The sequence below is a fragment of the Pelodiscus sinensis genome, chromosome 1, assembly GCF_052426305.1.
Source record: "Pelodiscus sinensis isolate ZL-2025 chromosome 1, ASM5242630v1, whole genome shotgun sequence".
Classification (NCBI taxonomy): domain Eukaryota; kingdom Metazoa; phylum Chordata; order Testudines; family Trionychidae; genus Pelodiscus; species Pelodiscus sinensis.
This window is the reverse complement of record NC_143052.1, coordinates 111,026,022-111,042,338: the sequence shown is the minus strand read 5'-3', so window position 1 is coordinate 111,042,338 and position 16,317 is coordinate 111,026,022. Positions and strand designations below refer to the sequence as shown.

General features: G+C 41.0%; 1 protein-coding gene across 7 annotated transcripts in view; it reads left to right on the top strand.

Moving 5' to 3' along the window:
- Positions 1–16,317, top strand: part of DCP1B (decapping mRNA 1B) — a 57,583-nt gene that overhangs the window by 27,465 nt on the left and 13,801 nt on the right. For all 7 annotated transcript variants that reach the window (XM_075896671.2, XM_075896675.2, XM_075896691.2 and 4 more), the window contains 4 exons: positions 1,578–1,644; positions 3,762–3,897; positions 10,405–10,533; positions 11,322–12,167. In XM_075896671.2, the coding sequence (XP_075752786.2) occupies positions 1,578–1,644; positions 3,762–3,897; positions 10,405–10,533; positions 11,322–12,167 (1,178 nt within the window). The remainder of the gene's footprint in view (positions 1–1,577; positions 1,645–3,761; positions 3,898–10,404; positions 10,534–11,321; positions 12,168–16,317) is intronic.

Sequence of the window (16,317 nt, the reverse complement as noted above, 5' to 3'; positions counted from 1 at the left end):
TAGGCCCTGCCCCTTCTGGGGTGGCCCAGGGCTACTTCAGAAATTTTTTAAGTGGGCCCCTGGGCAAAAATTATTGCCCACCCTGGTGTAAAATGTCTTTAGACAATAAAAATCATCATGACACTATCAATATTAATAAAATGCACCAGATATTTTAAAATGTGTTTTTTCTTTGTCTGTTGAATTTCTGGTCTCCTTCCTTTACCTGCCAGAGTACTGTGATTAAGTCATATCTAAAGATAATCATCTGGCAAATGTAACTTCAGTCCTTTTTTACTTATACAAAGGACTTATAAATAATAAATGGCTAAAAATTTGAGGGGGAATGGGGCAGAGGGCTCATTGCACTTCTGTGTTTTACAAACAGCTGTAAACTAATTTTCTTTTCAAATGTTAAAGTCCTTTCCAGCTTAAACCTCCTATGCCAAGTTTTCTTTCCACAGTTTCACTGTGGAATGAAAATAGATGTGTAGAATAGAAGGAGTGATTGCATTGGACCATCATAATAGTGAGTTATAGGACCCATGACAATGATTTTAATTAACAGTCTGTGTTAAGATGCTGTCTTCTATTATCATTTATATCCTTTTCAGATAAGGCATTATCCCTACGCTGCTGACCACATTAGCAATAACTGTATTATAACAAGGTTACAGTTAGCACAGTTCCCCTGACCTGCATAAATAAAAGCTCCTTTCTGAGATGCTTAACAGTGAAATATTGTTATAGCTGTACCCTTCTAGGTATACACAGTTTTGTAGCATGTTTCTGATTTGGGCTGAACAAGAAAATAATGTTAATATGTTAGCTACAACACTGTTAATTGCAGTCTCATGGTTTCCTTACTGCTGTGGTTAGATCATAAGACTGGATGGTTTTGAAAAGATTATATTATCAGTAAATTTAAATCTGCTGCTGGTCAGTGCTGCAGGAAGTTATGTTTGTGGACTGGACTGTGTTTTCCAATCCCGGGATTGGTTGCATCTTAATCTAGTAGATATGTGCTTCTTTTTGGGAAGAGAGAAAGAAGAGTGAAAATGGGGAACATTAAAGGTGATCTGCAAAGGGGAAAAATTGGGGTGCTTTTACTTTGGATAGTATGTAAAAAGAGACTAAAAGATTCTTTTTTGTTTTTAAACAGTTTTTCTCCTTTCTTATTGCATTACTAATTCGGGTTCTGTCTACATATAATACATTAATAACTGAGAGCTAGTAAAATGATGGCATGACAAAAGCTAAGCAAGTGAAAGTCAAGCAATTTGAGAAGAGAAATAATTTATCTTTTGTTAACTGTTTAACTCAAATAACTTACATGGAGAAAAGGATTCTATACTCCATCACTCTCAGTGCAGGTATGAGAATTAGAAATGTAAAATCTAAGATATCCAATAAATCCTCCAGCATAATCAAGGAATACCAGAGTTGACATATCTGTAATCAGAAAAAAAATCTTTCTTAAAATATTTTTTTTAAATAATCCTTCTCAAGTCACCGTTAACTACCCACTCCAAAGGAGGTTACTGTCAGATAGAATATTGTGAGAGAAGATGCTCATATTTTGTGTTGTGCATTTGCAGTGTCCATTTATGGAATTTGGTTTTATGATAAGGAAGAATGCCAAAGAATTGCAGAACTCATGAAAAAGTAAGTGGTGATGGGTGAACAGGAATTTTTGTGCTCTTTATGTGTATGTGCTTCGGTATATACATGCACATTTTATTGTTTTGAATATTAACCCCGTTTATATTTATTTTACCAGTAAATATGCAGGCAAAATAAATGCCTTTACATAATTCAGTATCTTTCAAATTGTATCAGAATGTAATGGGCCATCTGATTTATTCTCTAAAACCTAACACATCTATTTCAGAGAGTGTCTCAATGAAAAAGTACTTATTTGGGGGGTTTGGATGGATAATTTTTCTCCCTTTTTTGGGGGAGACTGATTTTAAAAGGAATTACCATTACAGGGGGCAAGAATAAAAAAGGAGCTTCATGAGGGGCATTCATAAAGGATGCCTGCAGGTTTTTTCTGTATTTTTGTATGTCCTTTCCATGTTAAACTTGAACAACCCCTTCTCTTTTTTCCCTTTTTTAACAAAATATGCAAGATTAAGTTATTTGTCACTTTTCTGAAACATGAGACAAGGTCTTAATTAGTTCAGACTTGAATATATTTATCTGCTTAATAAAATAATTGTCAAAGTTTATGAACTCTAATTATACAATCAAATCATGCTCACATAAAAGCTTATATTTTCTCTACAACATTTCATTTTTGTTAGTATTAAATATGTCCACTCACCTAGCTTTTTCACTGCTTTAAGAGTCCAGAGGTGGCAGAGCCTGTCCTTTCTCTGCCTACTGTTTTATATCTAATCTCGCTTGCTCTTTTACAGTGCTATATGCCTGCTTTTTGGCAATGTTTGTTTGTTGATGGGGAATGGATTTGAGGTGCTTAATGTTTTGATACAATGCTGTAATCAATGTTTTTGAGGCATTAGGGTTGGGGCTGGCAAAAAGGCCTCCACGAGCCTAATCTGGCCCGTGGAAGTCCTGTCAGTTCCCCACCTAGGGACAGGAGAGCGTGCAGTGCGTAGAGTCAACCCTAATGGTTGGCTCTAGGTGCCACACGCCGGAAGGCAGGGAGCAAGAGACTTCATACTCCTCCTGCTCCCAGGCCCTGATTGACCTGGGGGGAAGCATGCAAAGTCTCCTCCCACTGCCAGGGGCGCAGGTGCCTAGAGGGAACCACCAGCTGTTCAGAACTGCTGGTGGTTCTCTCTGGGGGGAACAGGGATAAAGAATTCACATACACACCCCTCACAGACCAATCAGGGTCTGTGGGTGGAGAAGCATGACGTGTTCTAGCCTCGCCCCTCCCACCTGAGGCTTCACCCCTTCCAGGGCAGCCTGTGGCTACCTTACAAATTTCCGAAGTGGTCAAATTGTTGCCCACCACTGCCTTAGGGTATGTCTACAGGTCAGCATTGTAGACATACATGCTGCGAGAAACACAGAGATGTCTATAAGGTAGTGATTAGTTTGTGGTGGTGGCTTTTTTTTTTGTTTTGTTTTTGTTGTTTTGTTTTGTTTTTGCTGTATGTCCTACAGCACTGAAGTGGATAAATTGTGATCCGAGAAATAATTGATACAGAAACAATTCATACAAATATCCCCAGGAAACAGGCTTTTTAACAGCTAATGTTAGTTAACTAGCTCAAGTTGCTGTTGGTGGTGATTAGGTACTCTCAAACTGGTAATTTTCTATAATAAAGACTAGTTTTCAGAGGATTCATGCTATTGGAAACCATGTGTAGTGGTTTATAATAGCAGCATTTCATATAGATAAAAAATACCCTGTAGCTCAGCCAAGTGGCTGTGTGCTAGAACTCTCAGCATTATGCTGCAATTATAAAACAGCTGGGGCAGGAAATTGGTCATTTACTACAAGTTAATGACTGAATTGTGTGTATTCCCCACCTCCCACCACTAGTCAGTACTGAGTAACACTATAAATTCCCTGTACCTTCTATCTATGGAATGTGTGATTTGAGTTTCAGAAATTCAAGTGTTTATGGCCCTGTGTGCACAGAATTTGGAGGAAACTGTATCTTGTCCCCGGTCAAGCCATCCTTTCATATAGACTGTAAATAAATAAAAACCTTTCCAGTGTTTTTGTTTAATGATTAAAAATAATTGTGGTTGAACTTGATATTTTCTTTGTGCCTTATGGATTCCCATGTTACCCTCACTTCCAGTCTCACTCAGCAGGAGCAAGTCAAAGCACGGCAGGGGGCTGGAACAGGAGCCTCTCCAATGATCCAGAGCTCTGGTGATAGCAAAGAAGTGGATATTTTACGGATGCTTACCAAGGCCAAAGATGAATACACCAAGGTCAGTCTTACTCTGGGTAAAATTTCCTTTGGGTCACACTAACATGACACCGTTTCTTATTGTTTTGTCTTCTGAAGCATGTAGGGCCTTTTCGTAAAAGTTACTAAAAGAAAAATAATACATACAGGGATTTTTTTGTTTTTCTGTAGAGGAATTAAGTGATCATAGAATCATAGGTCTGGAAGGGACCTTAAGAGGTCACCTAATCCAGACTTTTGCACTCATGATAGGACTAAGTATTCTCTAAGTGAGGGGAGTTTGTGGGGTACATTTCAGTGACTTTGATTTTGACACATGAATCTCAAATATGATTTGCATAGTTATTGATCCTGAAGATCTGTAACTTTTCAGATGTGGATATGGATGCTCATGGTAGTTTCTAGCTGCCGAGGAGTTATTCTTAGTCTCTTCGACAAATATCTAATGTCTTTTCCATACATTGAGGTTTGTTTAGGAAGACCCCTAGTAACTAAAGTAACTGTTTTAGTACTTGGTGAGATGTAGTTTAGTGATGGATGGATGGAAATGAAAAGATTTTGAAACCTAGAGTAATCGGATCTCACATGCTTCCTCTGTGTTCTGGAGACACCTAAGTAACTAATGGATTAATTAACTTTCTTCTCTTTATTACTGAGCAGCCCAAAATGTTTTACCTTTCTGAATAAAAGACTAATCATTTCAATTATTCATATCAATAGTGTAAATTATTTCAGAGCCTCCGTTAGATTCTGCTGCTGTTTTCTCTTTCATATGCAATACTGTCGAATAATGGAGCTCATAACATGCAAGTGTTTTGGGTCTGGGAACTTTTTTTTTAAATATAAGCAATTTAAAGAGGTGATTTTTATGTCTTTTGTGAAATGTGGTTACTAATAAGATTTTAAGTAAGGCTGTAATGAACTTTCTCCACTCCTGTGAAATGTAGCCTTTGTTTCTTATGGCAAAGCTGCTTTTAAAACCAGCATCTTGAGAACTATTCTGTTTAAGATGAGTTTAATGCTTTAAACAAATGACAAAAGAGGAGACTTGTTGATGTAATTTAATCCTGAATTGGTACCTAGGCTTGGATTAAAACTTTGTTGATTGGCATACATTAAAATGAGTACAACTAATATTGAAAAAACTATAATGGTACCTTCTGGAAAATCTAGAAAAGAATCAGGAAGAAAATTCTCTCTTTCTCCTTTATACATATAAATTCCTGTAGTAGGATATAGAGGAAGAAAAATACAAAAATATTTTGTTCTTACATTTGTGTACAAACAAGATCTCTGAATATTTTATACATTTGCTGTCTCTTCTTATCTCCTGCATAATTCCATGTTTGAAACTTAATTGGTTGCCACGGAAATATTATGCAACATAGCACTTTGCATTCAGGTGGGGTATGAGCAATAGGAATAGCTAACCTCTTACAGACTAAATATTATGTTTGCATGTCAGTGTCCTTAGTAACATAAACTTAGGTAATGGGGGGAGGATGGGGACAAATAGTGACAGATTTATTTTTACATTAAAAAGGGGCATCATTTCAGAAAAATTTGGGGGAGAGGAGCAAAGTTATGTCAGCATCTAGAACATGGTTGCAGTATATAATCTTGTAGAGTCTGGGGAAGGGATAAAAAGTGAACGAGATAATGTAGTGTGTGTGTATATATATATATATATAAACCAAAGAAAAGTCAGAGGGGGGAGGAGAAAGGGCAGCTATTCCTTTTGCATCATAGCAAATGACATCCCTGCATTAAACGCCAATATACTTCACAACTGATTTTTGGCCACCTCACTACAGTTATATTTTCTTGCCAGTTTGTCTGAAGATTCACTTTGCTGAAGTCAGCTTGCCAAGTCTGCTTATTAGTCCTTCTGCATTTTCTGTGATTCAGGAGGGTAATGGAAGTTTTGTGAGCCATAGAGTAGGAACAAACAAGATAAATGAGCAGGTTTCAGGGCATTTAAGAGCTTTTCTTTCATTCAAGTCCAGTGGTAAAGTTCTCTAAAGAGCTAAAGTGACTTAGGACTTATGGGCATTTCTGCAGTGCCCTCAAGCTCAGACTAAAGGGGTATGAATAGTAGTGCGCACCAAGTGCTGTACCGTAACTCCCTGTGTGGACATTGTATGCATAAACTTAAAGGCAAAGGAACTCCAGAGGAACCTAACAAAGCTTGGTGAATAGACCAGACATATGCCACTCAGTGTTGATATAATGCAAAGGAAACTTTTTTAACATAAAACCTAATATGGCTACTTTAACGTTATTAGTATCACAGGGGTAGCCGTGTTAGTCTGAATCTGCAAGAACACCGAGAAGGCCTGTGGCACCTTAGGGTATGTCTACACTACCCCACTAGTTCGAACTAGCGGGGTAATGTATGCATACCGAACTTGCTAATGAAGCCCGGGATTTGAATTTCCCGGGCTTCATTAGCATAAAGCCGGGCCGCCATTTTTAAAAGCCGGCTAGTGCGAACCCCGTGCCGCGCGGCTACACGCGGCACGGGGTTCGCACTAGCCGGCTTTTAAAAATGGCGGCGCCGGCTTTATGCTAATGAAGCCCGGGAAATTCAAATCCCGGGCTTCATTAGCAAGTTCGGTATGCATACCTTACCCCACTAGTTCGAACTAGCGGGGTAGTGTAGACATACCCTTATAGATTAACAGATTTATTGGAGCATAAGCTTTCGTGGGCAAAGACCCACTTAGTCAGATGCATGTAGTGGAAATTCCAGAGGCAGGTATAAATATACAGGCATAAGAAGAGAGTTCCAATCAAGAGTAAGGCTAGAGATAACTAGGTCAATTCAGTCAGGGAGGATAAGGCCCACTTCTAGCAGTTGATGACAGAGAGAGACAGAGAGAGACAGAGAGAGAGAGAGAGACCCCCTGCCTGAAGAGTTGCTTCCTGCCACTGTCTGAACTTACAAGACCACATACTGATATCCCCCAAAACACACCATGTCTCGCCTGCCGCACATACTCTGTTCCCTGTCACATGCTCCTCTTCCCCCTTACTTCTGTAGCAAGATGACTGTGGAGCAATGGGATTGGGAAACCTGCTTCATGTGATGCTTACTGCTCCAGGTGGCATTGCAAACCCTTCCCAAAGCACCCTGCAGCCAGTTGCACAATGGGATAGCTACGACAATCCACTGCACTCTGTGGCATTGCAAGAGCTGCTGATGTGGACATGCTTCACCATCACAAGGAGCACAGTGTGGACTCGAGCAGTTTCTGTGCAGCACTCTGTGAGCAGTTCTGTAACTACCAGCATTTTACATCTGCCAGTGTAGATATAGCCTGAATCTTCACATCATTGCTTTCATTTTGTCTTTCTAAGACATCGATATGTAACTGGTTTTAAAAGGGAACTGCAAAGCAAAAGTGAAATTGTAGTTAAGCCTAGACTTCTGCCCCTATTAACCATACCTTGAGACACCGAGCACAAAAATCAGTCTAACTTTTTAAGCAGTCTCTCTTGCCTTCTGTGAAATTCTCTTGGTATTTTCTAGCTCATTTGAAGAACTCCTAAAATTCACCATTATGTGCCATCAAATGCCACAACCTGCACATGGATTGATGAGACTTCTGCATTTGAGATACACTAATTCACTGAAGAGGTCACATTCTAGGGTATTCTAACACTGAGGGGGGAAAACTGTAGCAGGTTAGCTTATATAGCTTTGTGTTGAGTGTTGCCCACCCATCCTAGCCAAAGGGCATTCCGTGCAGCATTTTATAGTTAACTCAAGTTCTATTTTTGCTTTGCAGTTCTCCTTTCAGGGCAAAGTTTACTTTTTGGTTGTCATAGTTTCCTAGTCCTGTTGCTTGAAGCAGTTGCTAACCTTATGCCAGATGGGTACAGCATGAAGGAAGATTCAAGAACTGAACTAATGTTTTCCACCTCGCTGCTAGCAGTCCTTTTAGTAGGTCTGTGTTTGTGCCTCCAGAAACCAACATCTGAGGCACAGGTTCAAGCAGAACAGCTGGATTCCAGGTGTATGAATTGAACTTTGATTCTTCTTTATGACGTTTCCTTCCCCAAGCACCATTCTAGAAATTAAATGCCTGCCTACACAGACACTGAACTTTTTTTTTTTTTTTTTTGAGAAGTAGTTGGCAGTAAGGGAAGTTCCCTCAAGCACAGCATTCCGTAAAACCAGGACATAAAATACACTGCCTTTTCTGATAGCCCTCAAGATCTTCTTCATTGGCCTCCTCATGCAGTCATTAAACCAACTTATCCCTCTCTTTCTTGTTATTTTTCTCATGGTGATAGGTGTATTAGATAAGGATATGCTGGATAGTTTTCAGTCCACACTGCCTTGGATAGCTCTCAGGTTATTTTTAACTGTTGGGTAGCTATTCTGGCTTATCAATTCTTTGAATCCTGCCAGGTTTGTGTGTGCTACCAAAACCACCCAGTCATTTCTTTCACAGAAGTAATATCATAGTAACCATAGTATCTTGGAGCCTTTGCCATGTCTAGGACCCCACAGTGCTAGGCACAGAATGAATAGATGGTCCCTTCCCCTGGCCCTCCTCCCCCAAAAAGAGCTTACATTGTAATTAGAAGATGAGAGCCAGGAATTCTCAAACTTCATTGCACCATGATGCTCTTCAGACAACAAAAATTACTATATAATCCTGGGAGTGGGTATGGAAGCCTTAGCCCTGAGGGTGGGAGCCAAAAACTAAAGGCTTCAATCCCATTCAGGGGGGCCTGTAACTGCGCCCTGCTACCTAGAAGTGAAGCCCTCAGGCTTCAGCCCCGAGCAGCGAGACTCAGGCTTCAACTTTGGCCCCAGCATATCTAATGTGGTTGCAACCCACTTTGGAGTCCTGACCCATAGTTTGAGAATCACTGATTCTAGACACATACAGGAATACAATGAAACAGTGAGACATGGGTCACTATATGGATGCAGCAAGTTACATGGGCCCTGACACCCAGGATAGTCCTGGCCCAGGGGCCAGTCTCCACCAAATTTCCCTGCCTGCCATGCCCTGTGCACTCCCCCAAGTGCATCTCCTGGCCCTGCCTGCTGCCCCTGCCCCCACTGCTGGGGCAGTGCAGTGGGGCTAGCGTGTCTTCCTGCTGCTTGCTCCCTACAGCTGTTGGTGCTTCCCTGAGGCCAAGGGAAAAGGGGATGGTGTTTGTGCTGTATGTTGCTCCAGCTGCCAGAGTGCGCCTGGAAACACTATCCCCCTGTCCCCGTTGCCCCAGGCCTCATGGCCACACATGCCAGCAAGCAGCAGAAAGCTGCTGATCAGTGGTGGCTGGGGTTCCTGGGGCATTTTAAATCACTGGGGGAAGGAGGCAGGTAGCAGTGCCCCAAGACCTCTATTTCCCCCAGCAACCACTGTCGGGGGAGGGGGTGCCACAGGTAAACATGGTACCCCTAACCCCTTCTTTCCACACCCCCTTTTGCACCTCCCTCTCTGCAGAACTTGCACCCTCTCCCCTCTTCGCCGCATCCTACCCCGAACTCCCTCTCCGCCTCCAAACTTCTCAGTCTGCTCCCAGGTCCCACATTCCCTACCCTCAGCCAAAACCAGCACCTAGACTTCATTCCACAGCCTGGACCCTGCACTCCCTTCTGTGCTCCCAAAATTTCTCCCAGAGCCCACACCTCTCCCCGCCCAAACTTTCTTTTAGAGCCTTAGGCAGGTGTTGGGGGAGAGAATTTGAGTGGGGGAAGAGGTTCTGCAAACCTGCCACCCGAGTCAGTATGATAGGCAATTGTTTCACCAAATGTCTAAGTAGTTTTAGTAATTTCATAGGGATTGCTATGTTATATTAGACCCATGATCCGTCTATTCCAGTAGTCTGTTTCATGTCTGAGAGGACGGTGCAAAAGCCCAAAGTGGATTATTAAAGAATGACCTGGATATAAAGAAAGCTTTCTCCTAACATTCACCGGTCAACCTTACCTCAGTCCCCGGAAAAATCATGGAGGGGATCTTCAAGGAATCCATTTTGAAACACTTGGAAGAGGGTATCAGGAATAGTCAACATGGATTCACCAAGGGCAGCTCATGCCTGACCAGTCTGATTAGCTTCTGCATTGACGTAACTGTCTCTGTGGACATGGGGAAGTCAGTGGATGTGATGTACCTTGATTTTAGCAAGGCTTTTGATATGGTCTCCCACAATATTCTTGCCAGCAAGTTAAGGAAGAATGGATTGGATAAATGGACTGTAAGGTGGATAGAAAACTGGCTAGATCAACAAGGACAAGTGTAGAGTCCTGTACTTGGGATGGAAGAATCCCAAGCATTGTTACAGGCTGGGGACCAACTGGCTAAGTAGCAGTTCTGCAGAAAAGGACCTGCGGATTACAGTGGATGAGAAACTAGGAGAGACCTGAAAATCCCATCTTATGACAGGCTAATTGCTAGTATCTTGAAGATTTAACCAGTTTGGAATTTTATGATGCAAAATTGGGGAAGAACATTCCTTAAAGTAATAATTTATTTCTTTCCAATATGTTTTATTTTTGTTGCAGTGTAAGACCTGTTCAGAGCCAAAACAAATGACTAGTTCCTCTGCTATCTATGACAACCCCAACCTGATCAAACCAATACCAGTGAAGCCCAGTGAAACTCAGCACCAACAAATACCTCAGCAAGGCAAGGTACACTTTAATTTGCATGCTGACTAGTGCTGCAATAGCATATCAGGCACAGGAGAATGCTTGCGTAGATCAAATAGTACAAGAATTTGGAGTGGAATTAAGGTAAATAATGAATAGTCTACATGCAAAATGAGTATCTCTTTACAAAAAATAGTTTTCCTGTGTAAAACGAAGTGGTTAAAAACAAACATGCTGATTCAAGCAAAAACAATTGATCTCTCAATTCAGGAAGTTGTGGCCACAGGCCACATGCATACGTGATGGATTCCTCTAACTACCCTGTGGGACTCTGCTTATTTTATTCATGTATTAATTTAATTTGTACAAATGCATTTGCATACATGATGGATTCCTTTTTTGTAACTTAAAAATACATAACACTGCAAAAACCCAGCAAGCTACATCCAGTTGGCCTTTGTAAGGATAGAGACAGAAAGTGACACTACTTCCCAAGAGAACAGAAGGTTTCTTTCTCCCCTTTGTAACCTTTTTGAGCTTTTTCTAATATTTTATTAGTGGCTAAGAAGAGACCCTTCTCCCTGGCCATTGAAAGTGAAATCAGTACCTTTTTTCTAGAGGTGGCTTGTTTCTCACAGACCAGAAGTTTCAAGGCTGTTTTAAAAAAATATATTTTTCTGCCACGTGGCAGAATCATTAAATAATTCTCTTAAGAGGAGGGAGTGAAGGTCAGTTGTCTTGGCTGTTCCTTTGATCCTACAAGGTAGCACTTTAGGCAGTTAATGCAAATGCACAAGAACTATGTTCATTTATTCTCTCTTTCTTCACAGAACATGGACCCTGAACCACACCACTTATCTCTGACAGCACTGTTTGGAAAAAAAGAAAATCCTACCACATACCAAGATGTTTCAGAACAGTCACAGAAAAATCACCAACTTAATCTTCCTGCCAGGCAGAGGGTGGTGCGTTCACTGTCATATGAGGAACCTAGCAGACAGTCACCTTCAGCAGAGAAGCATCTTTGCCCAGCTATTCAAAAACTTATGGTGCGTGGGACAGACCTTCACCCACTCTCTGAGCTTCCTGAGAATCGACTGTGTGAAAACGGCAATATCCGCTCTGGGGGGGAGGTTTTTACTGGACTCTTTCAACCTGTGACTTCTCATGGTATTGTAACATCTCATCCAGACCAGGACACAACTGGCACTCAAAGTTTGTTACAGAAACTGCAGGGTCCGTCTGGATCAATGACCAAAATGGACCCAAGTGCAACAGGTCCTGTAAGGTCAGCAGCTTCAATTTTCAACAGGACTTCTGCTACAGTATCAGCAGCACAGATAAATAACATGACCCAGCAACGTCTGGTTTATTTCAATGGCTCTCTTCCAACCCAAAGTTTAGGGCCTCAGACTGTTGTTAAAGAACAGTCCAAAGTTCCTGATCAGCCACTTTCCCTCTCTGGCAACCAGTCAATCAATTCTGGAGTGATTTCACCCCAAGAGTTACTGAAAAAACTCCAGATAGTGCAACAGGAGCAACAGTTACATGTGTCCAGCAGACCTACATTAGCAGCTAAGTTTCCTGTGGTTACTCAGAACACCAACACTCTGAAACCCTTGGATTCCTGGATAGACAAGGCATCAGGTGCAGAAAAGCAGACTCCTCTCTTTCAGGTAAATATATGGTTTAAGGAACAAATGCCCACAGAATCTTTGAGCTGCAGTGCAACAGAATTCAGTTTTATAAGGCTGTTCTCTAATTCCCATTATTTCTTTCCTATCCCAAAAAATACAAGCAGCAGACAGTGCAGCTGGTCATGCTGATCACCCCAGAAGCATTCCTGGTGAGCACCAAAGCAGTGATCTCAGGGCCACCTTGGAGCCAGCTGCACTGCCTGCGGCTTGGACAGCCGAAACAGCAGTTAATGTGACTGGCTCTGGGGAGAACCAGGTCAGTGGTCATGGGGGCTGCCTGGGCAGCAGCAGTCCTGGGGTGGCTGGGACAGTGGCCATGGGGCACCCAGAGGCTGTCTGACAAGCAATCACCGGCAGCAACAGCTAGCAGGCAGTCAATCCTCAGCACTGAAAGAGTCCCAAACAGCATCCACCCCCCAGAGCAGTGGAGCCCCAGAAGTAGAAAGTTAATTATGGACAATGACTTCTTTGTTTCGGTCTTCACCGAGAAGTCTGGAGGTGTGCCTAACGTAGTGAATACAAGCAGAGAGAGGGTAAGTTTAGAAGATAGGATACACAAAGAACAAGTTAAAAATCACTTAGGAAAGTTAGATGTCAGCAAGTCACCAGGTCCTGATGAAATGCATCCCAGGATACTCAAGGAGCTGATAGAGGAGGTATCTGAGCCTTTAGCTATGATCTTTGAAAAATCATGGAAGACGGGAGATTCCAGAAGACTGGAAAAGGGCAAATATTGTGCCCATCTATAAAAAGGGGAATAAGAACAACCCAGGAAACTACAGACCGGTCAGTTTAACGTCTGTCCCAGGGAAGATAATGGAGCAGGTAATTAAGGAAATCATATGCAAACACTTGGAAGGTAATAAAGTGATAGGGAATAGCCAGCATGGGTTTGTGAAGAACAAGTCATGCCAAACTAATCTGATAGCTTTCTTTGATAGGATAACGAGCCTTGTGGATAAGGGAGAAGCGGTGGATGTCATATACCTAGACTTTAGTAAGGCATTTGATACGGTCTCGCATGATATTCTTATTGATAAACTAGGCAAATATAACTTAGATAGGGCCACGATAAGGTGCGTGCATAATTGGCTGGATAACCGTAGTCAGAGAGTTGTTGTTAACGGTGCTAAATCCTGCTGGAAAGGGATAACAAGTGGAGTTCCGCAAGGGTCTGTTTTGGGACCCGTACTGTTCAATATCTTCATCAATGATGTAGATATTGGGATAGAGAGTACGCTTATTAAGTTTGCAGATGATACCAAACTGGGTGGGGTTGCAACTTCTTTGGAGGATAGGGACATAATTCAAAATGACCTTAGCAAGTTAGAGAAATGGTCAGAGGTAAATAGGATGAAGTTTAATAAAGAGAAATGCAAAGTGCTCCACTTAGGAAGGAACAATCAGTTCCATACATACAAGATGGGAAGCGACAGTGTGATGCTGTTGCAAAAAAAGCAAATATGATTCTAGGTTGTATCAACAGGTGTGTTGTAAGCAAAACTCGTGAAGTCATTCTGCCGCTCTGCTCTGCACTAGTTAGGCCTCAGCTGGAGTACTGTGTCCAGTTCTGGGCGCCACATTTCAAGAAAGATGTGGAGAAATTGGAAAGGGTACAGAGAAGAGCGACAAGAATGATTAAAGGTCTAGAGAACATGACCTATGAAGCCAGGCTTCATGAACTGGGCTTGTTTAGTTTGGAAAAAAGAAGATTAAGGGGGGACATGATAGCGGTTTTCAAATATCTAAAAGGGTGTCACAAGGAGGAAGGCGAAAATTTGTTCCTCTTGGTTTCTGAGGACAGGACAAGGAGTAATGGGCTTAAAGTGCAGCAGGGGAGGTTTAGATTGGACATTAGGAAAAAATTCCTAACTGTCAGGGTGGTCAAATATTGGAATAAATTGCCAAGGGAGGTGGTGGAATCTCCCTCTCTGGAGATATTTAAGAACAGGTTAGATGGACATCTGTCAGGGATGGTGTAGACGGAGCTTGGTCCTGCCTTGAGGGCGGGGGGCTGGACTCGATGACCTCTTGAGGTCCCTTCCAGTCCTATGATTCTATGACAGGTCAGGATTTTTTAATTTATTGCCTGTGACCTGTACATGACTTATCAAAAGTACCTGTGAATAAATCTTAGCCTTAATCATTAGGACCACTACCTACTAGATTGTGTAAAACATTACCTATTGAGTTGCACTGGGTCAGAGAGTACAGCCAGACTTTGGCTGTCTTATCCATGTAGAATTCAGCGAATTGGCCAAGTCAGTTATACCTATTATTGAAAAGGATGGAAAGGTAAAAATTTGTGAAGACTTTAAAATCAGTGTCAATCCTTCTCTGTGTGTCAGTATTCTGTTTCGTATAGGCTGAAGACTTGTGTGCCATCCTGTCATGTGAATAAACATTTCAATGAAATTGATTTGGCACAAATATATTTTTACATGCTGATTTAAGATGCATCAACGTGGTTGCTGACAGTAAATGCACCAAAAAGTTTGTTCCTTATAACTGTTTATCATTCAGAATGGCATCTGCTCCTACTACAGATCAAAGGCCAGTAAAGCAAATTTTACAATGTCTACCAGGAATAGAATGCTGCCTCAACAATAGCTGCATTTTTGGAAGGAAGACCGTGTGTGTATATATAAGTAACAGATATGAATCTTCAATGAAGAGGAGACCATAGCTTAAATTTTTTGAACAACAATCCTGACACATTACAAACCCAGTTTTTTAAATTGGTTTGTGATGTATCTCCATATGGCATAAGAACTTTTCAACTCCCATATGGAAAGGAAAGAATAGTTGCAGGGAAAAATAGCACAAGCTGAACAAAATTATGCAGAGATCTGCAAAAGAGGCACTCAGCCTAGTGCTAGACTGATTCAGAAAAGTATCCATACGGAGGGCAACATGAATGCATGTTTAATTCTCAGTGGGAAAGCATTGATCTCTAATGGAATTTAAGCACATGCTTAGTTATCATTAAACATGCTGTTCTGAATATGGATGATCTTAAGTATATGCCACGATCATAAGAATGTACCATAGCCTTGAAACTACACAAATAATGTATCCTATTTACAATAGACCACTTACCCCCTCTTCTTAGGTCAGCCTAAAAAGCAGTTATACACTTTCAATATAGAGTATTATTTCTATTTGTGCATAAATCTGGTACTTTGTAGTCTAGCATGAAGCAACAGAAATGCTTGGTTGTACAACTGATATTTTTTACTCATCACAAATAATAATTAACTTGAAAAATACCATGATACCATAAACTTGGAATGACACTTTTCTTAGGTTTGGCAGGTCAATTCATAAAAATGACTAAGAGCATTTAGTTCATGGTAGAATGAACTTTCCAGTTACAATAGATTCTTTCATACTACTTGTAGTATTTGGGTAATGACAGTTAACCTGTGATCAGATATTTGAGAGGAAATTTCTGAACAGTCATAAATAAGTAGGCATCAGATAAATTTAGTATCCATTGTTTGAATTTCAGATGTAATTGACAGCAGAGAAGTGCCCCATAAGAGCATATGCCAATAAAAACAACTTTATACTTCTGGTTTTAACCAATAAAATTTTGACACAAGCTGCATCTAGAATTTGCTGAGAGAAGTTTAAGTGAAATGTTTAGTCCTAAGTAATATTTGCTAAAAATGTCCAGAAGTCTACAACACATACTCTAACCACTAGTGTTAAGAGTCTCATTTGATACATATGGCATTTCAATCAGCTATACATGATAGTAGGCTCAATTTACGAGTTCCAATTTCTCAGCTCAAACAAAACAACAAATTCTCCAAGTCCCATGTTATTCAGCTGCCAGCAGCATTGCTGAATACTAAACAGATATTTAAGTAAATATTTTTTCAAAGCAGCATTTTTTCTTGCAGTGTTGTACAGCTGACTGCAAACTAAACTCCTCCTTTGCTAATGGTTAATCAGACTAAAGCCTTGAAGTTAGAGATAAATCAATCAATGGATGGTGAATGAACAAGCAACTCAGGTTAAATTCCATCAGAAAAAAATCTATTAGCAACACTTTTAGGAAGATGATGTGGGTGCTTATGAGGAATTATCCAAAGATAAGAGATATGGTTGATGGCAAAAACTC